Here is a 25,010-nt window from a genome sequence, read left to right on the forward strand (position 1 = left end):
GCTATGCAAATTTCCCGGGACCAGGAAGTGAGCGGCGAAGCCTCAGCCCCCGACAGGCTGCGAAAGCCGCCCAAGTTCCTCTCTGCGAGGGAGCAGGACGGGCGCTGGGCAGGAGGAGGCGGCGGCGGCTGGCTGGTTCCCCTCGGGCGCGCTCTCACTTCCCCTGTGGCCGAGAAAAAGGAGCGGCTGCCGGCGAGGCGCTCCCGCCGGGCTCGGGCTCTATCCGGGCCATTGGGCTGAAGCAGCGAGCGTGGACTTCCCAAGCTCGGGACTCCGGGGAAAGTAAGTGGGCTCCCCTTACTTTCTCGGCAAAGCCCCGGTTGGGTGGCGGGAAGGAGTGGCTGGAAGGTGGCTTGGCTTCCGAAGGACGAAGCCTGGCAATTTGAACTTATCCCGCCGCTTCCGAAGCATTTATCCCGCTTCCCCGCCGCGCTTCGGGCTAATAGCGTCGGTGCTGCTGCTGCTGCTGCTTTTAGCCACGTAGCAAAGTCCTGCTGCCCTGCAGAGAGAAAGCTGAATCTTCGGTGGTTGGTTCCTGCTAATTTCCTCCATGAGGTAGATGCCCCCGGTCTAAAAATCTGTGGCTTGCTTTAGTGCAAGGCTGCGGCGTGCCTACTCAAGAGTAAGCCCCATTGAGTTCAGTGGAACTTACTCGCAGGTAAGCGTGCATAGGGTTGCAGCGACACTGATGTCGCCCAGGGCAGGAGCACCTGGGCTCGTGCTTGGCCAAACCTGCGCGCACAGTGGTGCAGCTCTTCGCCTTGCATTTTGCCAGCCAAACAAAACTTTCGCACATGCAAAGACGGTCCTTTCTTTCGAGGGGGGAGAAAGGCTGCGCGAGATATGTCCCGAAGAAGGGGAAAGAAGGCGTGGCCATAGATTTTTAGATTGATTACAGGAGTATTTCTCTATTGTGAAGTGGCGCGGGGGGTGGAGATCAGTGAGTAGAGAGTATTGCTGGAGATTGGGATTCCTATCAACCGTGAAGTTTCCTGGGAGGAGGGCTTTGATAAATCCCTTTCTCTCAGCTGCAGCCTTTCGGGCTTTTGTATCATTTTTAGATAACCACCTTGCATAATTCAGCTGCGGTAATATACCAAGGGAGCTTTTATTTTTCACCAATAAGCCCTGAAATCTGATAAATGCTCCTTCCCTCTGTGCGCTCTCTTTTATTAAAATGAAAATTATTAAAGTTCTGTATTGTGAACCATATGCGGAGCACATTTTTAAAAAAGAGGAAGTGTGGTACTAATTGGACAGTGCGCGCGCCTGACCCCTAGAGGAGCTTCTATCTGGACCCCAGATTAAAACATGTTACAGTAGTTTAGTTAAAAGGAAGTAGCGTTATTTTCGCAGTGGCTCGCTTTTCCTTTAGCCTGCGGGAAGGGGCGTTTATCCGGCCTATTCTCTCATGTGGTGCTGATGAATTCTTAAGGTCATCTGACTGGTTGTTTTAGTCCTTTGTAAGTACCGCTCACATTTTCCTGCCTTCTTGTTACGATCGGAGTTTGTTTGCTTAAGGGAAAAAAACTTTGGGAACTCATCTGATATTGATGCATTATAATCTATTGTTCCCCACAGGCACTCTGATGACTTTTCTTTTTTGTTAAGCTCTGTTAAGTAATCAAAAGGTTTAGTAAAAGCAAAGCTTGCAATGAATCACCACAAGTGCTAGTGTTTTGTTTTGTTACCATTCATGATTAATTTGTCAGATTTAGAAATCTGGGCGGAACTAAAGTTAACAATTACATAAAAAGGAATCCTAAAGCAAACAGATATAATGCTGGGTAAATTAAAGTTTTCATTTGTTTTATTCTAAGCTTCCCCAATTGGTATTTCACAAAGTTGGTATTTTCTCCAAAACCGGAACAGCTGCAAAAATGGCTTCCTGTCTTCTTAGCCACGCAAAAGGGAACCAACCAAATATATATATATATATATATATATATATATATATATATATGTATGTATGTATTAAGCACTGGTGCCTTGGGAAGCAAAGGCAGGAAACTAAAGTGTTTGCTTTGTTTGTTTACCCCAGAGTAGAGAGCATTGTGATATTAAAGTCAGTGATCAGGTCTACACATACTTAGCTGCAACAATGCTACATCATAGGTATCCACAAACTGTTCTCTGAATAGTAAGTAGTTTAGTACTTGGCTATATAAATGCAATGACTATTGTACAATTTGGGAGTCACATCTAGTAAATGTATTTGCAGAATGATCTGAAATAAACGTTGAAGGCAGTGGAGGCTGGTCTATTAGCGCAAATGGGACTCTGTCTTACCAACCACCCTCAGCCAGGCCTTACCTACCTACTTATAATCAGCTTCTTCCTCCTTAGTCTCAGTTTTCCTCCTATAAAACTCAGCAGGGAAGGAAGCAGGATGGTGAGAAAACTAGAATGAGTTGCCTCTGCCTACCATTCTCCTAGGGACACGGGTGGCGCTGTGGGTTAAACCACAGAGCCTAGGACTTGCCGATCAGAAGGTCGGCAGTTCGAATCCCCGCGATGGGGTGAGCTCCTGTTGTTCGGTCCCAGCTTCTGCCAACCTAGCAGTTTGAAAGCACAAAGTGCAAGTAGATAAATAGGTACCGCTCCAGCGGGAAGGTAAACGGCGTTTCCATGTGCTGCTCTGGTTCACCAGAAGCGGCTTAGTCATGCTGGCCACATGACCTGGAAGCTGTCTGTGGACAAATGCCGGCTCCCTCGGCCAATAAAGCGAGATGAGCGCCACAACCCCAGAGTCGGTCACAACTGGACCTAATGGTCAGGGGTCCCTTTACCTTTACCATTCTCCTGCCTCACCGTTGAGTGCGGAAGGATTTATATGAGAGCCAGTGTGGTGTAGTGGTTAAGAGCGGTAGTCACGTAATCTGGGAAACCGGGTTCGCGTCTCCGCTCCTCCACATGCAGCTGCTGGGTGACCTTGGGCCAGTCACACTTCTGTGAAGTCTCTCAGCCCCACTCACCTCACAGAGTGTTTGTTGTGGGGGAGGAAGGGAAAGGAGAATGTTAGCCGCTTTGAGACTCCTGAAGGGGAGTGAAAGGCGGGATATCAAATCCAAACTCTTCTTCTTCTTCTTCTTCACCAGTCACAGGAGGCATCAAGCCACTACTGGTTGAAGGAGAGTCATAACAAGATGGGGACTCTGTACACACACTCCATAGAAGACAGAATGATAAAGTGGACACAAAGATTGTGCCAAAAGCCCAAGCAGCATCTTGTGCTGTAGCTCCCCACGGGGTGCCCTCCATGCTACAGTGGCTGCTGTAGTACAGTGGTACCTCAGGTTACATACGGTTGAGGTTACATATGCTTCAGGTTACAGACTCCGCTAACCCAAAAATAGTGCTTCAGGTTAAGAACTTTGCTTCAGGATGAGAACAGAAATTGGGCTCCGGCGGCGCGGCAGCAGCAGGAGGCCCTATTAGCTAAAGTGGTGCTTCAGGTTAAGAACAGTTTCAGGTTAAGAACGGACCTCCAGAACGAATTAAGTACTTAACCTGAGGTACCACTGTATGCTGGTTTGAAGTAAAGTACTGAAGAAGAAATAGATCACTGCTTTTGATAAAGTTTTGAATCATGCAGAGTTTAAGGAGAATTTAAGGAGGGGATGGCAAACGTGTGTTGCTTTTGTTGGACACAGAGTGAAAAGTTAGTTTTATTCACATTTTAATAAAGAAAGGCTTTGCATATTCATAGCTGGTAGTGACCTCTGTTGTAAATAAAAATTCCTATCACACCACACACTTCACCAGAAGAACAGACATTGTCAAAAGGTTTTCTACTCCAGAAGGGACAACGTACTTAAAATGACATACTCTTTTGTGGCATCGTAGAAGTGTAGCAAAATATTCATAGATCTGATTATTTTTCACCTATGTCAAAATTAATTGCTTTCTTTTTCCATGGCAGTTTTTGTGGGATAAATAATGACTAGCAGCACACGGTGCTTTAGAAGAGTGATTCTTTCAGTCAGCAAAGAGTTAAGGCGTTATGCATAATTGACTTCTAAATAAAAAGTGAGTGTACTTCCTCAAAATAAAAGTCGATGCTTGTTTAAAGGGTTGCATGTAGAACTAGAGGAATGAACATGGGTTCTAGTTACCTTTGCAAGTGAAATAATTCTTCAGGGGCTTCTGCCAGTGAACTTTTGGCTTCGAACTGGCTTTAATTACTCAGCTATACTGCAGTGACTTCCCTTTTTTGTATTTCTGTGGACATTTTTCGTTTCCAAATTTCAAATGATTGACACTTGAGAGGTTTCCGTGCAGCCGTGGTTTGTACAGTCACAGCTAAGGTGATTTCATCATGCTTGGAAACAAACCCCAAGACAAGGCATCTTACAGTACAGTGGTACCCCGCAAGACGAATGCCTCGCAAGACGGAAAACCCGCAAGACGAAAGGGTTTTCTGTTTTGGAGGCGCTTCGCAAGACGAATTTCCCTATGGGCTTGCATCGCAAGACGAAAGCCCATAGGGGGCGGTCGGGAGCAAAGACTTTCGCCCACAGCCGGCCTTCAGAAGAGGACCTCTTCTGAAGGCCGGCGGGGGGGAAAAGTCTTTGCTCCCCCCGCCTGCCTTCCCCCCCGCCTGCCCCGGGCGATCTTAAAATGCTGGCGGGCGGGAGCGAAGCGTTCGCTGCCGACCCCCAGCATTTTAAAATCTCCAAGGGACAGCAGAGAAGTCTCTGTCCCGGGGAGATTTTAAAATGCTGGGGGTCGGGAGCGAAGCGTTAGCTGCCAACCCCCAGCATTTTAAAATCTCCCCGTGTCCCGGGGAGGTTTTAAAATGCTGGGGGTCGGGAGCGAAGCTGTTCCGAAGTGGGGAGGGGGGGCGGGGACACCTGCCCCAGCCGCCCCACTTCGGAAAGCTGTTCCGAAGTGGGGAGGGGGGCGGGGACACCTGCCCCAGCCGCCCCACTTCGGAAAGCTGTTCCGAAGTGGGGAGGGGGGGCGGGGACACCTGCCCCAGCCGCCCCACTTCGGAAAGCTGTTCCGAAGTGGGGCGGGGGGCGGGAACACCTTCTGAAGGCGGGCAGGGGGCGAAAGTCTTTGTCCCCCCTGCCTGCCTTCCCAGGGGCTTTTAAATCGCCCCGGACAGCGGAGAAGTCCTCCGCTGTCCCAGGGTTTTTTAAAATGCTGGGGTGGGAAGAAAAGCCCTTGTCCCCCCCCCCCAGCCTTCAGAAGAGGTCCGGGGACAGAATGTCCCCGGACCTGGTTTGAAGGCGGTTTCCCTAGGAACGCATTAATTGATTTTCAATGCATTCCTATGGGAAACCGTGCATCGCAAGACGAAAAAACCGCAAGACGAAGAGACTTGCGGAACGAATTAATTTCGTCTTGCGAGGCACCACTGTACTTTAAACCAGGAATTGAGAGCCTGTGGTCCTTGGGACCTGATTGAACTACAGTTCCCATAATCCCTGACCATGGATTTGCCATGCTGGCTGGGACTAATAACAATTGGAGTCTTAACAACATCAGACTACAGTGATACCTTGGGTTAAGTACTTAATTCGTTCCGGAGGTCCGTTCTTAACCTGAAACTGTTCTTAACCTGAAGCACCACTTTAGCTAATGGGACCTCCTCCTGCTGCTGCTGTGCCACTGGAGCACGATTTCTGTTCTCATCCTGAAGCAAAGTTCTTAACCTGAAGCACTATTTCTGGGTTAGCGGAATCTGTAACCTGAAGCATATGTAACCTGAGGTACCACTGTATCTACTATTTAATGCATGGCTGCACTGTTGAGTCAACTTATTTTGTCAAAAGAACCTTAAGCTATCATACATGTGGGCTACTGTTGGCTCATGGGATTTGATACAAAAGAAGTTTCCATGCTTTTAATAGCTGTGTAGCAGCTTTTAATAATATTTATATATAGCACAGGTATAGCCAACATGGTGACCTCCATTTACCCAGGCAGCTGTTTACCATTTGTGTACCATTTGTGTACTTGCCATGCTCTAGTACTTTGAGACTGCAATCTTACACCTACTGAAGTGGAAGTAAACCCCACTGAACTCAATGTGTCTTACTTCTGAGTAGACATGTAGCAGATGACACTTCTAATCCCATTCCACAGAGTGGCTGAGGCAACCCAGCCAGATGCGTATTATTATTAAAGTCTTATTATAAAGTCTTATTATTATTATTATTATTATTTTATTCTACTGCTTCAAACATCTGGTCAGTTGTATCATAATCTGGTAGAGTGCATGTTCTGTTGAAGGGACCATTCCGCTACCTGGTTGCTAAAGATGGTGCCACAGTTCCTTTTGTTGAGGTTTCATTATTTCATGCAGGAAGTCTGTTTTTTAAAAAGAATTTCTTTCAACTACGTTGGCATTAGAAGGCTGAAGAATTTTGAGGGAGTGCTATGAGCTCCCTGTTCTCCAGTGGTTTCTCTTCCTCCTCCGCAGGGGATCGTTTCCCAAAAAAAAGACAAATTGAAAGAGAAAACACAAAACACTGCTCTGCTTTTCCAAGGCAGGGGTGAGGTGGGGAGAGTCTAAATCAGAATCAATAGAATTAATAATGAAATTTATTGAATTTGCAACACGCAGTTCCAAAAATACTATAAATGCCATTTAATTAAAGCTTACAGTGGCAGACTGTACAGGTGCTTTTTAAAATATATATATAAAAAAAATCACAGATCCAGTTCTTGCCAGAACTGTAGGAATGTTGATGCAAGGCATCAGTTGTCATGGGTCTTCATTTTTATTTTTATTTTTATTTTACATAGGATGATGACAGAACACTTAAGACATTTGCTTTTCATGATAATGCACCAGGGGATGTCCTCTAGGGCAGTGTTTTTCAACCACTGTTCCGCGGCACACTAGTGTGCCGCGAGATGTTGCCTGGTGTGCCATGGGAAAAATTGAAAAATTCGAAAGATTTTTTAAAAAGTCAAATTTTCGCCCACTAGGCGGGCGCCGGACTGTGTCCACCCTATTTTCCATCCGTCCTGGGTGGGGATCAGATCAGATGGGATTGGATGAGAGCGGACAGGGGGTCCGCTCTCATCCGATTCCCCATAGAGAGCAGCGGGGCTCTGACATCTCCCTCTCCTTACACAGTGGTGGTGTGCCTCGTGATTTTTTTCATGAAACAAGTGTGCCTTTGCCCAAAAAAGGTTGAAAAACACTGCTCTAGGGAACCATTCTGCATACAGTTGCTGTGTTGGTGACTGCAGCACTATAATGACTCCTCTTCCTCTCTTTCTTCACTTTTCAGTGGTGATTGTTTCAGTTTGGGAATGGAAACTAGCTAGAGCTGCATGCATGCTTACGCGCTGATCCCAACTCTGATGAGAACATGATATTATGCATGCACTTCTATTTTTATTCAGAGGATGTCTGTCCTGCCTTTCTCCAGATAGTCTCAAAACAGCTTACATTGCAAAGCACTAAAATACAATAACCAACACACATGAAACAGCACATAAATATAGATAAAATGTAGTTGGCAATTAAAAGCCCTAATAGAGACAGCACTAAAGGCAATTAAAAGGATCTCTGATCCATAGAAATCTATTAAATGTACAAGGGAACAGAATGAGCTTTGCTTGGTGCCTAAAAGCTAGCAAGCAAGAGATGTTGTAGCTTAAACCTTCCCAATGGAGTTGATGGAGATCCCGAAATGAAAGCTTCCCTGCACATCACCTTTTATATCTCTCCATCCCCCTTTCCCCTGGGATTTCATGTCAGCTAAACATTTTCTATTAAGCTACCACTTCACATAGTGGTAGTGGTACCACCCCATCCTGGCCGATGTGACTAGAATCCCTATATTTGACCACTAGTGGATAAAGTGTGTGTGGGGGGGGAGGAGATGCTATGTTGTAGGCCTGGCCCCCCAGAGAGGCTCTATGAGAGTTCATTCTCTGGTCTGCTCCTGTGACTGTGATTATAGTACTGTTCTCTAGTGTGGGAGGCCTGGTTTCAACTCCAAGCTTGCTTCCAGTAGGTTCCCCAAAAAGTAGGTTTTGCATTGTGGAGGCCACAAGTTTATCTCCATAGGGTACATATTGAGCCCAAACCTCTTATTACCCATTGCTTACCTTTCTCTCCTGCCTCCAGCAACCATGTTGCTGAAGACTTCATTCTTGTACAAATGGCTTCCTTCCCTTTACTTTGCAAAAAGCTAGTTCTCCTCCCACAGGCACCCAGCATGTTCCATTTAGTATTGTTAGTGTTTACTGTGTGGAATCACTGGCACCAAAACAGGAATTGAACCCTTTTCCTGAGAAGCTTCTGGGTTCTACCTGTATATGCCTTCTGCCTGCTGGGGCCTCTGGTGGAGGAAGCTGAGTTTTCTGTTCCTGGTTGGGTGGCAACTTAGAAATACTAGCTAACAGAAATAGATCTCAACACAGCGGAGACGGCTATAACCAGGTGACCTTTGTGCCTGCTCAGTCCAGGTGCTGTTGGAGGTCAACTTTGAGAATTCTGAGAAAGAGAACCTATCCAGTTGACGCCGACACAAAACCCTACATGCACACTGTAAAGAAATATAAATTTCACCACCACCCCTCCCCCATTCTTCTTGACCTTATACTGTACTCTACACTAATGTCTCATAACAAATGTAACTGACCTTTAGAAAACCTGAACTGTACAACCTGAAAAATGAGACAAGGCATGTACTTTTGTAAACCAAGAAAATCTTTAATAAAAAAATATTATTATTATTATTAAGGATTCTGCTTTCCCTTCTTAATGTTCTTTATCTTTAAACTGGACTTGGTCCTTCACATAGAGGGCTGTGTTTTTTGCCCGCCCTTCAGATAAAGGGTTGTCACTTGTAAAGAAGGACACACGCTCACCTTTATTTCTGGGAGCATAGTTGTGCGCTGTGTGTGAGATGGGTGTGCTGCTGTTGACTGGTGGCATGCATGCATAGCTAATGTGCAGACGTCCTCAGCATGCAACGTTTTTAACAAGCTGCTGTCTTGCGGGGGTGTTGTTAGTTTTTGTTTCCACAGGTTTTGAGTTGTTTGTTCTGCTGCTCAAAGTTTTACAACACTCACTCCCCACTCCCCACCACCCCCACATCATGTATTGATATGATAGCTTGCACACTGGAAAAAGCAAATTGGTGGCCATCAACTGCCAGTGTGCAATATTCATGGAAAGTGGGGGGAGGGAAGGCAGGCATCATCATACTGGGGATGCTGTGTGCTACTGCCAGACCTGTGTTTCCTTACCAACAATTAAATGCAAGGGTGGGGGACCTGTGGTTCTCCTGATGTTCCTGGATTATCACTTGCATCATTCCTGACCATTGACTTTTGTGTCTGGGGCTTATGGAATTGGAGTCCAAACATCCAGTGGGACACCAGATTAAGTAGGGAAGGCTGATGTAGAGCAATGGAACGGACTTTCTTGAAAGATGGTGGGCTTTCCTTCATTGGAAATCTTAAAGCAGAAGTTGGTTGGTCATCTGCCATGGATGCTTTAGTTGAGATTCTTTCATTGCAGGGGATTGAACTTGATGACCCTTGGGGTCCCTTCCAACTCTGTGCTTCTGTGAATGGTGTTCTGAGCAACTTCAGCTTTGTCAATGTATGCTAGCTATTACAGATTATTCTTTAAAATAGCCTGCGGCCATTCTGGACTCCATCCTCCAGTAGTAGTTCAAAACATTTGGAGGGCACCAGGTTGAACATAGGAATGCCTGCTGGATCAGGCCAATGGTCCATCTAGTCCAGCAACCTGTTCTCAGTGGCCAACCAGATGCCCGTGGGGACTTGCAAGGAGGAGACCTGGGCACCGAACACTCTCCCTTTCTGTGGTATCCAGAAGCTGGTCTTCAGAAGCATCTGACAGTGGAGGTAGAACATACCTGATATAGCTAGTAGTCATTGAAAAAGACTGCTCTCTAAAACTTGAGTCTAAAATAGGGTTGGGGAATTGGGTATTACCAAATTCTTATTTCCCCAGTGCTATTTTTCTAGAAAAAGCCGTGCCGGGACTCACCTTGTTCTCTTATAATGGCAATGGCACCCACCTGAGAGATGCTGGAACGGAGTTCTGGCTTAAAAAAGCCCTGCCCCTAACCATTGTGGCTCAAATTTGAGGTGCGGGTGGGGCAGGGCTTGTAAGCTACCACATATCAGCTCAAGGGAGGTGACTTCAATCCTGTTTTATTCAGGGATTGGCTGCTTGACGAAATTACCCAAGAGGGATTCAGTTGTGCAGCTGATCCAGCACTAGCTCATAGCCAGTGACTCAAGCCTGCTTTCTGCAGGGATCAACTGTGGGGAACTCATTGGTGCAGCTGAGTCACCCATGTCCAAACTGGGACCCATGCTGGGCTAAATTTGGTCTGCCTTCTGGAGGTTTCCCACCCCTTTAGAATATTCTAAAAGAAAAGTGAAAGATACTATGATACATAGGGTGCTAAGGTGTGTGTGTGTGTTCACACAGTAGCTCTGTTACTCTAGTAAAGCTTTGATAGCTTTCATAATGTACATCTCTGGTGATCTGAAGATTTAATGTATTAGTATGTTATGTTTTTGTAAATGTCAAATCTGTGACAGTAGTTAAAGATGCTATTTCATGGGTATAGCCAGGGGGTGCAGGCAGCGGGGCAGCTCCCCCCCATCAAATAAATAAATAAAAATACTTAACTAATTGAATTACAGACAACTTGGTGCTGCCCCTCCAAATACAAAAAGCCTGCCCCCCTAAAATAACCTTTATGTTTTAGGCTGTGTATCGTATACACTTCACATCCATCAATCTTATGCAGATATCCAATTCAGAATTCTCTGCTACCAGGCAAATATCTTGGCTCCCCCCACCTCCAATGATAGGGCTCAAACCGTGACTCCAAACCACCGACTCCACTACCTGTTTCAGGGATGGGGAATCTGTGGCTTCCACATGGGAACTGAAGTTTGTTAAGCATTCTGGTTTTGCCTGCAGAGTCTGGATTCAGAAAATCTCTCCCAGACTACCACTACACCTAAGTCCCTCTGGTTCTATGCAACTTAGACAACATTTTAAAAGAGAGTAAATGTTGAGCTTGGAAAGCCCTCTGAGTTAAATAAGAGGTGTGTAGACTTCTAGTCTGTGTACAAAAAAACATATGGAAGGTGTGCATTGATTGGATCTTCTGAATGGAATCTACGTTCACATGTAACTTTTGGGCACGCAGCTTCTCATACTTATGAACCTATAGCTTTGTAGATATACAGAAGGTAGCACATCAGTGTTTTCTTAGCACATAAGAATCTTATACTGGGTAGGAGCTTCAGTCGAACACAAGTCTCCTCTGCCTTGGGCTTACTGTACCTCTATTATGTTATTCTATTTTCCCCCAGGCTTGGTACCCAATATATGTATTTTTAAATTGAGATATTGGCAACTGAACCTAAACGCTTCTAGTGCTGAGCTATAGTCCCTCCTGTGTGACCATTAATCCCATAAGAATTTAAGAAGAGCTCTGCAGGATCACACCCAAAGCCCATCTGTTCCATCATCCTGTGCCTCATAGAGACTTACCACATTTTATCCATACCATCCATAATTATGTTCACCTGTACCACGTCCCTTTTTACTCTGCTCCCCCCCCCAAAAAGCCCAAAACAATGAGGATGAACCTGTAGGATGACTTGCCCCAGCCCCCTGATCATTTGGGTTGCCTTTTTATTCACGTTTTCTAGTTCTACATTATCCAGAGTTGTCATTCGTATTCCACGTGTAGTCACACTACATGTTTATGGAAAGGCCTTGGGCAGTTTTGTTTTTCATCCTTTTCATAACATGGAATTAGCCTCCCCGCCCCCCCCAATTAATCTCTGTCTGCCTTTGAGAAGTTTCTTGATCAATCTATATCAGCCCTTGACAAGATTGTACTGTTTTCTTCCTGCCTTCTCTTAGTCGCTGAGATTTATTACTGTGCGCAGACATTCGGATGTCATGTCATGTTTCCCATAACAACGTTATGTTGTTGCATTTCGCTAAAACATTTGTTTTAGAGAAATGCAACAATAAATTGTTGCCATTGAATAGTTTAGCAATATATAGAGCCTAGAAGAATACATTTTCATCTCTGATAACTGCAGGTTACAAGAGATGCCTTTTTGCTAAGTCTCTTCCACCTCAGACTTTCTGTTTAAATGATTTATTTGCAAAACGAAGGTGGGAAGCATAGGTTGAGAGATGCTGGAGATTCAGATGAGGAGTGAAAGTTCTTGCCATGAACGGGAAGGAGGAAGTGAAAAAATCTATATTTTGAGCTCAACCAAGCTAATGGATGCAGAATTGGTAAAGCAGTAACTGCAGTTGTGACCAATTTAAATTGGTTTAAAAAGTATTCAGGCTTTAAGTAATAGAGAACATGAAGTCAGCCTTACATTACTCTATTTCATACCAAACTAAGGCCTGGGGCCAGATCCAGTCCAATCGCCTTCTAAATCCGGCCTGCGGATGATCAGCATGTTTTTACATGAGTGGAATGTGTCCTTTTTATTTAAATACATTTATTTAAAATGTATCTCTGGGTTATTTGTGAGGCATAGGAATTCGTTCTTTTTTCTTCTTCCCCAAAATATAGTCCGGCCCCCTCCCCAAGGTCTGAGGGACAGTGGACCGGCCCCCTGCTGAAAAAGTTTGCTGACCCCTGCTCTATTTCATTGTTGAATGTCCCAGGAAGTTGTCCCCATGGACATTGACAGTTTATTGCAACGCTCAAAAGTCATCCAACTATAGATAGACAGGAAGTAGCTAACAGTTTCCACAGGCGTATCTGGTACTGCCCCAGTCAGACATGTGAATCTCCTATGATGCTACTTACTTGCGTACCTCCAATGTACATTGGTTGCCTATAGTTGAACTTAGAAGCACGTAAACCTCTGGCTCTCATCTGGCTTGATGTGTGATGCTAGTGAGCAAAGGGTTTAGAAAACAGTAGAAACTGAATGAACAATATTTATTAAAATATTTGTATACCACTGTGTGAGGGCAGCCACATGCTCCTCAGCCAAGCAGGTAAAAGAAAAGGAGGGAGGAACAAGCTGTATTGGCGCCTGGCCCCCTCCATCATTTGATTAATGCTCTTTTATCTACATCTGACTCCGGTCCAGTGTTGAAGGCAGGACGAAAGAGAAGTGTGGGGAGCAACCAACTGCTGGGATGTAATGGGTGGGACAGACATGTGAATGACAGACTCCATCATGTCTAGTTGTGACTTCCATTTAATGAATAATGAACAGTCTCATGAGCAGCCTCTTGCCCCATTGCCTGCTGCCTCTTTCTCTTTCTTCCTGTTGCTCCCATGCACACACCCAGCACATGCAGTTGTTTCTCATCTGTTTCTTTTGCTGCATTTGCAGATTCCAGTCTTTAGCAACTTTCACTTCACTCCTGCACAAGTACAAGAACAGAAAGTACACTATGATATTCAAAGGCCTCCCCCTTTCTTTGCAATAAGCAGCTCACAAGAAATATTTCTGGGAAGAGTGGGAAAGCATCTACAAAAACATGAACAACTAAGTAAGCAGGCACCTCTTTTAACCCAGGCTTCCCACCTATAAGGCTACCTGAGAAGAATTAAACAAGGAGCACCAGAGAGTGGCACTTCTCACAGCTGACCACAGGGCTGGCCCAAAACATTTTGGTACCCGAGGCAAACCACAAAATGGTGTCCCCCCTCCCTACCAAGGAATAAGGGGTGAGTGAAGATCTACATCAGGAACAAGGACAGACTGCATTGTGATCTGTGGCCCCTATGGATTCTGCCACCTGAGGCGCTTGCCTCACCTGATGTGTGGGCCGGCCCTGGTTGACCAAGTTTATCACTTTTACTCAACTGTCATGCATGCAACACTTGCAAGCCCTTCCCCTCCAAATGATGGTTTTAAATAGGAAAGCACTAAGAAGAAAAACAAGTTGCCTTATTATTATTATTATTGGCATATTACTCAGGTACATAGTTTGTTTCACACACTAACTTCCTGACAAAATAAATAACCTGAATGAGAGTGGGTTCTTTCATCAGGCCTGTCTTTGCCTGAATCCTCCAGACAGAAGGTGTCAGTTTCTTGTCCACCAAGAGTTTTCTTCTTAAGCCTTATTTTATTTCCCTTCCCTGAACTACATTGTATAGCACCTACCGTATTTTTCGCTCTATAACACGCACCCGACCATAACACGCACATAGTTTTTAGAGGAGGAAAACAAGAAAAAAAATATTCTAAAAGAAACAGTGGATGTATGATTTTTGTGGTTCATGCTGTGGCCACAGATATGTGATCTGACGGTGAGTTTGGGGTACCCCAATGCAAAAATCCTGAGGATCCATGTGGATCCATGCTTTGTAACCACGTTTTTGCACCACTGCGGTCCCAGGCAATAGTGAGTGCGTGCTATGTGATCTGATGGTGAGTTTGGGGTGACCCAGTGCAAAAATCCTGAGGATCCATGTGGATCCGTGCTTTGTAACCATGTTTTAAGTGGGGAGGGAAGGAAAAGCACTCCAGGGACAAGGAACACGCGTGGGGTGGGTGGAGAAGGATACTGTTAATAATGCAGAAGTGGGGTATAAGAGGAGAAGGCTCCTCTCCTCTCCCACTTTGCTCCTTTAAAGAAAGCAGGCTCTGCTTCTCTCCCACCTCCCCGGCTTAGTGAGCTGAAAAACGTTGCTGCTATTTAGCCAGCTGAGTGGGGAGGAGAGGGACAGAGAGCCTGCTTGCTTTAAAGGAGCCAACCAGACAGGAGCTGCTTACACTTGTGTAAGCGGCTCCTCTCCTCTCCCGCTTTGCTCCTTTAAAGCAAGCAGGCTCTCTGTCCCTCTCTCCTCCCCACTCATCGGCTCTTCTCCCGCTTTGCTGTTTCAAAGCGAGCCACGGAGGAAGGAAGGAAGGGGAACCATGGATCCTCTGCTCACGACTGCAGCAGATCCCCCCCCCCCGCCATCCGTAGGCATTCGCTCCATAACACACACAGACATTTCCCCTTACTTTCTAGGAGGAAAAAAGTGAGTGTTATGGAGCAAAAAATACGGGCTTTGCTTACTGTTCTGCTAGGATAGGGCCCATTCAGTTGTCTTCTTTATTGTGCATTCATGAAGATTTGTGCTCATGATCATAATGTGGTGATTATAGATGTTCCTGCTTTCAATACTGTTTACCTCTTCCAGTGTTAGAAACTGAGGTATGAAAGCTAGGAGCTAAATGGCACATTAAACCTAGGTTATGGGCGCAACAATGGAATGTCTAGGCACGCTTTTTTATAACAAGAATACAAAGCTGAAAGTATATGAACTGTGGTTAAAATATTATGTTCATTTTTTTACATGGTCTAGTCCTCCCCCCCCCCCCGATATTCTTAAGAAGGTCTCTTCTTCAGTCTTCAGAGAGTAGATGGAAGTGGGGGCAGAATAAGGTCCTCCTTTCCTTCCACTCTGCAGTTTTAATCTGAAATCTTTGGCGCAGTGCTGTGCCCAGAGTTCATAAACTGCTTGTGCTAATTAAAATGCGCCTAGAACAATGGGAGTTTCGAACACTGGCCCCTGCAACCACTTTGAGAAGTCACACTTCTTCATCTCCAAATAGTGCATGCCTCATAGCTTCCTGCCGAAATCCAGTTGCTTTTCTATACCACAAATGTTTCGGGGGTTGTTTTTGTCCATATTTTGCTGTGGTATAGCACTAAGGTGCCCCTCCAGACATCAGTAATGTAGTATTGAGAAAGCACCTTAGAACACTTAATAAAGCAGAATTATGTGTGGAGCATCTGGTATAAATTCACCCCTAGTGCACTACTGTATTATTACTTCAATGACATATTACAGAATACACTCACAAAAAACCCACCAGGCTGGAGGGGCCCATATGTGCAAAGATAGCTTCATACCCCCCACCCCCACTTGAACACAGAGTACACCGTACAGTGGTGCCCCGCAAGACGAACGCCTCGCGAGACGAAAAACCCGCAAAACGAAAGGTTTTTTCGTTTTCGAGTTGCCTCGCAAGACGAATTTCCCTATGGGCTTGCTTCGCAAAACGAAGCTTGCCCCGCAAGCTCTGGGGACAGCGGGAAGCGCAGCGTGTCTTCCCCGCTGTCCCCGGACCTGGGGCTGCGGGGAGAAGATCGCTTCTCCCCACCGCCCCTTGCTTCAAAAGAGGTCCGGGGACAGCGGGAAGCGCAGCGCGTCTTTCCTGCTGTCCCCGGACCTCTTTCGAAGCAAGGGGCTGTGGGGAGATCGCTTCTCCCCGCCGCCCCTTGCTTCAAAAGAGGTCTGGGGACAGCGCTGTCCCCGGGCCTCTTTTGAAGCAAGGGGTGGCAGGGAGAAGCGATCTTTTCCCCGCAGCCCCAGGTCCGGGGACAGCGGGAAGCACTGCGCTTCCCGCTGTCCCTGGACCTCTTTTGAAGCAAGGGGCGGCGGGGAGAAGCAATCTTCTCCCCGCAGCCCCAGGTCCAGGGACAGCGGGAAGCGCAGCGCGTCTTCCCCGCTGTCCCCGGACCTCTTTTGAAGCAAGGGGCAGCGGAGAGAAGCTATCTTCTCCCCGCAGCCCCTTGCTTCAAAAGAGGGGACAGAGCGGCGCTTCCCCTCTGTCCCCGGACGGTCTCCATAGGAACGCATTGATTGATTTTCAATGCATTCCTATGGGAAACCGTGCTTCACAAGACGAAAAACTCGCAAGAAAAAACTTGCGGAATGAATTAATTTCGTCTTGCGAGGCACCACTGTATTGTATTCCTCCACTGGAAAAAAGAAGCAGAGTGATGACAGATCTGTTGGCTTTAAGAAACAGGGGCAAATTACTCCCCTTGCCCTGGGCTAGGAGATCAGATAAGCTGAAGTGTATTGCTGAGAGGGTCAATTGGTTACGCAGGCAGTTAAGTGGTGCATGCAAGTACACCATGCATTTGTTGCAATCTTTGCTATTGCAACAGGATAATTAGTGCTCGCTAACTATGCCTTTAGGGAAGGGAGTCAGTCATAAAGGGAAATGATACAAAAAATGTTAGTTCTTGAAATAGGGAAGTACACAGCTTTTAGGAGCCTCAGGCCTTTAGAGCCTATTCCCCCACCATCTTCCACCCAGACAAAAAACGTCAGATGCCTTTTCAAGTTGTGAAACTCAAACTACAGTAGTATTAATGGGCTACAGTATTAATGGGCTGGTAAAGGACTCCTGTCTGAAATCCTGGAGAACCGTGGCTAGTCACCAGTGGTCTCAGTACCTGGTCCTACAGCTTGACTTGCTATAAGGCAGCTTCTTGTCTTCTTATGAAATGCATGATCAACTTTGGTGATAACATAACCTACAGCATAAGCCTGTTCAGTATCTGATGAGAGAACACTTGCCGTGTTGACCTATCACTTTGTGGCTTAGCACAGGAATTATATCATTTAATTATGCATATAGACGTGACAGACTCCTGAAACATCTATTTCTGGATCATGGTTGAAATATTTTTCCTATTCCACTTTCTGTTTCACTTAAAAAAAACCCCAACAGATTCCCCTTTTCACAGAATTGTTCAGTCCAATGATCTGTTAAAAATGAACAGTAAATGACGACCCTTCCTTATTAGTGCAAACTCCAGTGTGAAATCATCACACTTATATACTGAGTATTTTTCCATCCTCCACACTTCATTAAGTTGTATTTAATGGCTTCCACCACCTAAGAAACTACAAGAGAAGAGGAACAGAAATTATTGATGTTACAAATTCACACTTGTCTCTGAAACTGAGGATTAGGAAGTGGTCATTTTTACAGCTGCATACAGATCAGTGAAAGATTCAGTGGGATTCTTGTGATTTTGACAGGATATCTGAAAGACTACTTACTCCCTTTATGGGTTGCTTGTAGGCTACATTAATATTCAGAGACCTGCTTTTTAGCTAAATATGTTTGGTTGGTGGGAACATGAGGCAGGGCCTTCTCTGCAGCAGTCCCTGGTTACTGATTTCATTAGCCCCATCCCTACTGGTTTTTAGGTGAGCAGTAAAAAAAAAAATGTATTGTAAGCCCCAAAAGTAATATAAATATATTCTCATTATTAAATAAAAATGTCACTGCCCAGGGTAACTGACCCTGTACATTGCAAGAAAAAGGGGGATAATTCAACATGGGAATGCCATTGAAAGCATCGTTCTCTCAGACATCTGTAGTCTTGGTTCTGACACATTGGCTCCTACCCATTGACAAAAGGGGAATACTTTTTAGTGCAACCAACTAAAATTTCACAAATTAGTGTGTGAGCTTTTTAGTTTATAGAACTCTTCTTCATACGAAAAGGGAGACAAAGCATTCCATGATGTAGATGCCTCAAAGTCTTCCAGTTGTAAAAGTCTTGAGGGGTGAGTGGAGATGGAAATACACCTTTGAGCTTAATTTGGGGTGGATAATTAATTTTGGTTACTCCATGTGTAGCCTCCTGCTTACAACTTCCAAGTCTTCAGCTTTCTCCTACAACTGCTTCAGATTTGAAGTACCGTATTTTTTGCTCTATAAGACTCACATTTTCCCTCCTAAAAAGTAAGGGGAAATGTGTGTGCGTCTTATGGAGTGAATGCAGGCTGCGCAGCTATCCCAGAAGCCAGAACAGCAAGAGGGATGGCTGCTTTCACTGCGCAGTGATCCCTCTTGCTCTTCTGGCTTCTGAGATTCAGAATATTTTTTTTTATTGTTTTCCTCTTCCAAAAACTAGGTGCGTCTTGTGGTCTGGTGCGTCTTATAGAGTGAAAAATACGGTATTTCCTCCTTGAATTTCATTGGTGGGGCTCATTTATGTAAGAATAAGCAGATTTTGTGAGCAAATAAACTCTGTGCTGGAAACTGGTGCACTGTCACCACAGCCAATCACAAACAAACAACCACACCCTAGGCCAACCCCAACCTCTCTCACTCCTGCACAAAGAGAACCCGCACAAGCGATGCTGACACAAAACCCCACACATACACTAAGTAGAATAGAAACATCGCCATCCGACCCCACCCCCACTCACCATGCCCCCCTCCACCTCTTTCGCCCTTTTCTTCCTAAGGTACACTAATGTCTCAACAAATGAAACTGATCTGTAGAAAATGTAACTTGAAAAAAGAGACATTGCACATACTTTTGTAGACCAATAAATCTTTAATGAAAAATATGGGTTTTTAAAAAAAGAAACTGGTGTACTGTTGCTTACCACCAAGTTTTGCCAACTTGGTTCATTCCAGATCAGCATTGGAACATAATTTCTCTGGCAAACTTTGTACCTGGCAGAAATAAATGTTACACAGCAGAAATAACCCTAGCTGTATCATGTCCTCATTTGAGAATTTTAATAGACTTTACTGCAAAATGGCCTAGAAAAATTGTCAGCCAGTGCATAGGAAGGTTCCCCCCCTGTAATTTGTAGATAAACCAGCATGTCAGAGGAAATAGGAAACACTTATTGTGTTAGAGATAAGGCCATTAATAGCTCAGTTTGTATTTATGTCTGAACTGTCCAAGATGAGTCAGCATTTTAGCCTTTTTTTAAAAAAAATTAAAGTGAAATCCTTGCAGAAGTCTTTGTAAAATCATTTCTTTGCTTTAAAAACAACATTAAAATATATTGTTTTTCTTTTTCTTGTGAAGGAATACAATCCTATCTTAGGTAAATATGCACTTATCTATATACATTCATACATACAGAGAGAGAAACTTGGCTCATGGTAAGAATTGTTTAAGTTCAGTCCTTTATCCTCCTCTTTAAATCCAGTTGGTCAAAATCAACAATCTGAAGATATGTACGCCCAATTTCTAGAAGTTGTGCAATATATCTTAGTGTGGGAACAATTTTATGTATTCATTCTATCTTGTGCTCCCCTCAAATCTGATATGATGAAGACGACATAGAATATAAGATCAATACAATGAAAAACAAAATGGCATAATATACTGCATCAAGGTTTTTAAACACTGCTGGTTTAAGAAATGCTTTTAAACAAAGAAACAAAGTGGCAGATAAACTCATTAAACAAATGTAAGATTTGTTCATACCAGATCAGTTTAAATGGTCCAGCAAATGAAAGCGTTCCTTGCCCGCCACTACAACATAGTGAACTTGTTTGGGGAGCAGATTCCGGAACCAAGGAACAGAAGAAATCCCCATCCTTTCTAGATAATCGCTGCAGCCCTGATAGAAGAGAGATTGAGAGAAAGGCCTTGGAAGATTTTTGCTACATAACCTAGACAACATAGATTTTTGCTTAATTCTTATTTATTCCAACAGGAAAATATGGGATGTATAAAATCCAAACGAAAAGACAATCTGCAGGGAGATGTGAAGACTGAACCAGTACGTAAATCTGAACGAACTATTTATGTGAGAGATCCAACGTCCAATAAACAGCAAAGGCCAGTAAGTAGATTAGTTTTAGGGAAGAATTCCCAAGAGTGAGATCACAGCACGACTGGCATAATTTAAATTTTTATTTAAAACTAGGGACTGCCTCACTGCTCGCACCATTCGCCAGCCTCCTGCCGTTTCCCCCCACATTAACCCCACAGAGCTTCCCCTTCCCACCCTATGCAAGCTTGCTTTCCACCTTCGCAACCTCATTTCTGAAGCCACTTCCATTGTACAACTCCCTATTTTCACCTTCATGCTCATGTCAATCCCTCTCCACTTCTTTTAGGCATCTCCTGTTGCACACAAAGCACCCCATGGTAACCTCCTATGTCTTCCTCCTCCCACATACAGTGGTGCCTCGCAAGACGAAAAGAATCCGTTCTGTGATTCTCTTCGTCTAGCGGTTTTTTCGTCTTGCGAAGCAAGCCCATTGAAGGATTAGCGGATTAGCGCTATTAGTGCTATTAGCGGCTTTTAGCGGCTTATCTGCTGATCGGATCAGCTGATAAGCGGCTTAGCGGCTTAGAAAAAGGGGGGGGGAACCAGCAGGAACTCGCAATACATTGTCGTCTTGCAAAGCAAGCCCATAGGAAATTCGTTTTGCAAAGCACCTCCAAAACGGAAAACTCTTTCATCTAGTGACTTTTCCGTCTTGCGAGGCATTCGTCTTGCGGGGCACCACTGTATTACATCTACATATTGCACCATCTAACCACCTTTCTGAAACCCTTTCATGCCCCTGCTTTCATCTTTAACCCCATTCCCATGCCTCATATGCCCTTTTTTGCAACTGCCTTTTTTCCTCTCCCCTTTCCTTTTCTCAACTCTCCCTTGTACACAAATCATGCCCCACATTTTCTCCTTTCTATCATATTCTTCAGCCAACTTTGCACACAAACACCATTCTCGCCTACACTCCCCTTTTCCTTGCCTCCTCCTCCTCCCTCTCTTTCTTCAACTGTCCCTTGCACACAAACTACCATTTCCACACTTCATCCTCTCTCCTATTCTACAACCCCCTTTGTGCACACACTCCATGATGGTATATGTTACTGTATCTGTAAGATAACTAGAATCTTAAGAACAAGCCTGTCAGTTAGCTTGTTCAGTTATAGAAAGTTCAGTTCAGTTGATGGATGTTTTAAATATATAGATGTTTGCTTGTTAATAAGATACATATTGTAAATTACTGCAGTTGAATCTGAAACTTAAGGCAACACAGAGTACCAGAAGTATTATACATTGTGTACTATGGAGTATTTGAGGGTTCATCACCCTTTATCTCTCTCAGATGAGGAATGGAAGAGAGAGACATTGAGTACAGTGAGAAGGGAATAACACTGAAAGGAAAAATATATGTTTTAAACAATGGCATAGGTGTGAACAAAGCAGAGATGGAGATGCACTGAGGGGTTGTTCTTTAAACAAACAAACAAACAAGTTTTAATAAAGAAGAATAGCAGAGATGGCTGCAGCACAGAAACTAACACCCAAAACTGCTTTGAGACCCTCTTCCCCTTGCTGTATGCCATAGGGAGCCAGTGTGGTCCCTTCCAGTTGTTTTGGAATTTAACTGCCATCAATCGCAGCCAGCATGATGAATGGACAGGGATGATGGGAGCTGTAACCCAGCAGCATCACTTGAGTGCCATGCTGCCTACTCCTTTTTAAAGAAAGTCGCAAAAATGATTGAACAACATATCTTAAATGCTTCCAAGGCATCACTGTTTCAGAGGCACATTGTGCTTTATGAGCCCAGAGAACTTGTGTCTATAAAAGAGGCTCTGTGTCTGTTAAGAAGATTTTGTGCACACCCATAATCACATGGAGAAATACTAAAACATACAAGTATGAGCGCCTGGTACATTTTTCTGAAATAGCAGGAACATTTTTTTCCCAGTTGCCAGAGGCACGGGATTCTATGTGACTGGATCTATATGCATCTTGCTTCACAGTTACATCTCTGTGAGCAAGCTGTGCTCCAAGGACATGCTATAGCTGCTCATATACATCTGACTATAAACTGAATCTTGAGTGATGGAGTTACAACCATAGATCCACTGACATTAACAGAGGATTTTTCTTCCTGACAGGCCTGGAGTCAGTGCATGGTATCTTTAGGCAGCTATTGGAGCCCCACTTCCATGGCTGGACTCACTGTTGACACCTGCCCTGGTCTCTTCCTTAAAAAAAAATTAAATAAAAGTAGGTAGCTGTGTTGGTCTGACACAGTCAAAATAAAAATATAAAAATAACAAATTGTCTAGTAGCACCTTATAGACCAACTAAGTTTGTTCTGGTATAAGCTTTCGTGTGCATGCACACTGTGTATCTGAAGAAGTGTGCATGCACACGAAAGCTTATACCAGAACAAACTTAGTTGGTCTATAAGGTGCTACTGGACAATTTTTTAATTATTATTTAAATGTTAGTGCTTTCCAGTGAACACTGGGCAGCTTATCCGAGGACCTTGTCCCTTTTAATTTCCCACTGTTCTCCAGAATGATGGTACATCAGGGTCATTTTAGGAAATTTAAACAGTGGTTCCCCCTGACCCAGTGCCAGGTTCTTATTGGAGCACTACTGCAGCCCTCTGCTAGGTAAGCCCACAGCATCACTGACCTAGCAGAAGGCCCATCAGAGGTTTCTCCACCACTTTTTGTAGACCATTGGAAAATTAACTAGCAATTTTCTATCTTAAATTTATGAAGAGGGTTGTTTTAAAAGTAAAAGCAGTTTTGTGTCCTTTTGTGCAGCTGTTTTTTTTTTTAAAAAAAAACCCTCTCAAGCATTTATTAAGCATCAGCATACTTTCAAAATACAGTGGTACCTTGAGTTACAAACGCCTCAGGTTACAAACTCTGCTAACCTGGAAGAGTTACCTCGAGTTGAGAACTTTGCCCCAGGATGAGAACGGAAATTGTGTGCCGGTTGCGCAACAGCAGCAAGTGGCCCCATTAGCGAAAGCACACCTCTAGTTAAGAACAGTTTCAGGTTAAGAACAGACCTCTGAAACGAATTAAGTTCGTAACTAGAGGTACCACTGTACAGTGGTGCCTCACAAGACGAAAAGAATCCATTCCGCGAGTCTCTTCATCTTGCGGTTTTTTCCGTCTTGCAAAGCAAGCCCATTAGCGGCTTAGCAGATTAGCGCTATTAGCGGCTTAGCGGGTTTAGCGGATCAGCTGATTAGCGGCTTAGCGGATCAGCTGATAAGCGGCTTAACGGATCAGCTGTTAAGCGGCTTAGCGGATCAGCTGATAAGCGGCTTAATGGATCAGCTGTTAAGCGGCTTAGCGGTTTAGGATCAGCTGATAAGCGGCTTAGCGGCTTGGGAAAAAGGGGGGGGAGGAGGAAAAAAACCCCACAGGAACTTGCGAAGCAAGCCCATAGGAAATTCGTTTTGCGAAGCACCTCCAAAACGGAAAACCCTTTCGTCTAGCGGGTTTTCCGTCTTGCGAGGCATTCGTCTTGCAGGGCACCACTGTATTCAGTTTTTGTTCCATGCTTGCAAAAAGTCTTTTTCAACAGTTAATGGTCTAACTGCTGCTAGGTTGCCCAAAGGCTGGTTTCAGACAATCTAGAATCCTGTGAGCAGCTGTCTGCAAGGGAGTCCCATTCAGCACAGTGGAACTTGATTCTAAGCACAAATAGGATCAGGCTGCAAGTCACCCCTTTCAAGAAGCAACTCTGGATTAGGCATATTAATAAAGGGCTTGTCCCTCGATAAACATAGAGCAGTTTCCCAATTAGCTGTATTTCAGAACATGTGCTGCTTCTCCTGTAAGCTGCAAAGGTGTTGACTGCTAAAGGCGTGTAAACCGTTACACTTTGTCTTCTAAGCATCTCAGTGTAGATGCTATAAATTATATCCAAAAGCTGCCAGAGATAACAGAGTGAGTCATCATTAAAAAAATAGTATAGTTATGTTTTAAACATGTTCTAATTTTATAAGTGTGCATTTATATAAATATGATAGTGTTATAAAACAATTTTTAAACTCTTCTTGTTGTTTTTCAAGGCAACTGATGATATCCTTCTGCCAGGTCAGAGGTTTATAAAAGGTATGTTTCTAAAAGGCAGTTGGTTATTACTACAAGTTGCTGTTTTGATAAGACTTGAAAAATGAGTAAGAATATCTTGCTTGAATTTCTGTAGTAGAAGAGGAAAAGGAACATCAGGACCTTGTGGTAGCCTTGTATCCTTATGACGGCATTCATGAAGATGATCTGTCCTTCAAAAAAGGAGAAAAAATGAAAATTCTGGAGGAGTAAGTATTGAAATAGTGACTGCTCTATTTGTTGCTCCTAGATCACGTTTATGTGTGTGTTGCCACCTAATAACTAGCATTATGCTAATTACTTATACATATGCACACAAGCTTTCTATTTTGAAGTTCCCTGCTTGTCCCAAGTCCCCAAATGCCTGCCTTGATAAAAACTACTTATTGGGGTTAGTCTGACTAGCAGCAGAGAGTTTTGTGGCACCCTATCTTAAGACGTGTTAGTTTTTGCTCCAATAGACTAATATAACTGCCTCTCCAGAAAATACTAATCGAAATGCGGACAAGTTGATGCACAGCAGAATGGACTGAGCCTCCTTGTATTTCTCTGCTCTGAATCATCAGAAATTTATTTTTATAATTGCATG

At 44.3% G+C, this 25,010-nt stretch overlaps 1 protein-coding gene across 7 annotated transcripts in view; it reads left to right on the forward strand.

Moving 5' to 3' along the window:
• LYN (LYN proto-oncogene, Src family tyrosine kinase) overlaps positions 1-25,010 on the forward strand; it is a 46,387-nt gene continuing 21,377 nt past the window's right edge. The window contains exons 1-4 of one of the 7 annotated variants that reach the window (XM_081204756.1): positions 1-282; positions 20,241-20,369; positions 24,382-24,424; positions 24,525-24,630. In XM_081204756.1, coding sequence (XP_081060882.1) covers positions 20,247-20,369; positions 24,382-24,424; positions 24,525-24,630 — 272 coding nt within the window. In that variant the 5' untranslated portion in view covers positions 1-282; positions 20,241-20,246. Of the gene's footprint in view, positions 283-1,364; positions 1,464-20,240; positions 20,370-24,381; positions 24,425-24,521; positions 24,631-25,010 lie in introns of those variants that run through there. The other 6 variants (XM_081204759.1, XM_081204757.1, XM_081204754.1 and 3 more) reach the window with 6 other exon arrangements.

The sequence above is a fragment of the Podarcis bocagei genome (genome assembly GCF_964188305.1).
Source record: "Podarcis bocagei genome assembly, chromosome: 8".
NCBI classification, from domain to species: domain Eukaryota; kingdom Metazoa; phylum Chordata; class Lepidosauria; order Squamata; family Lacertidae; genus Podarcis; species Podarcis bocagei.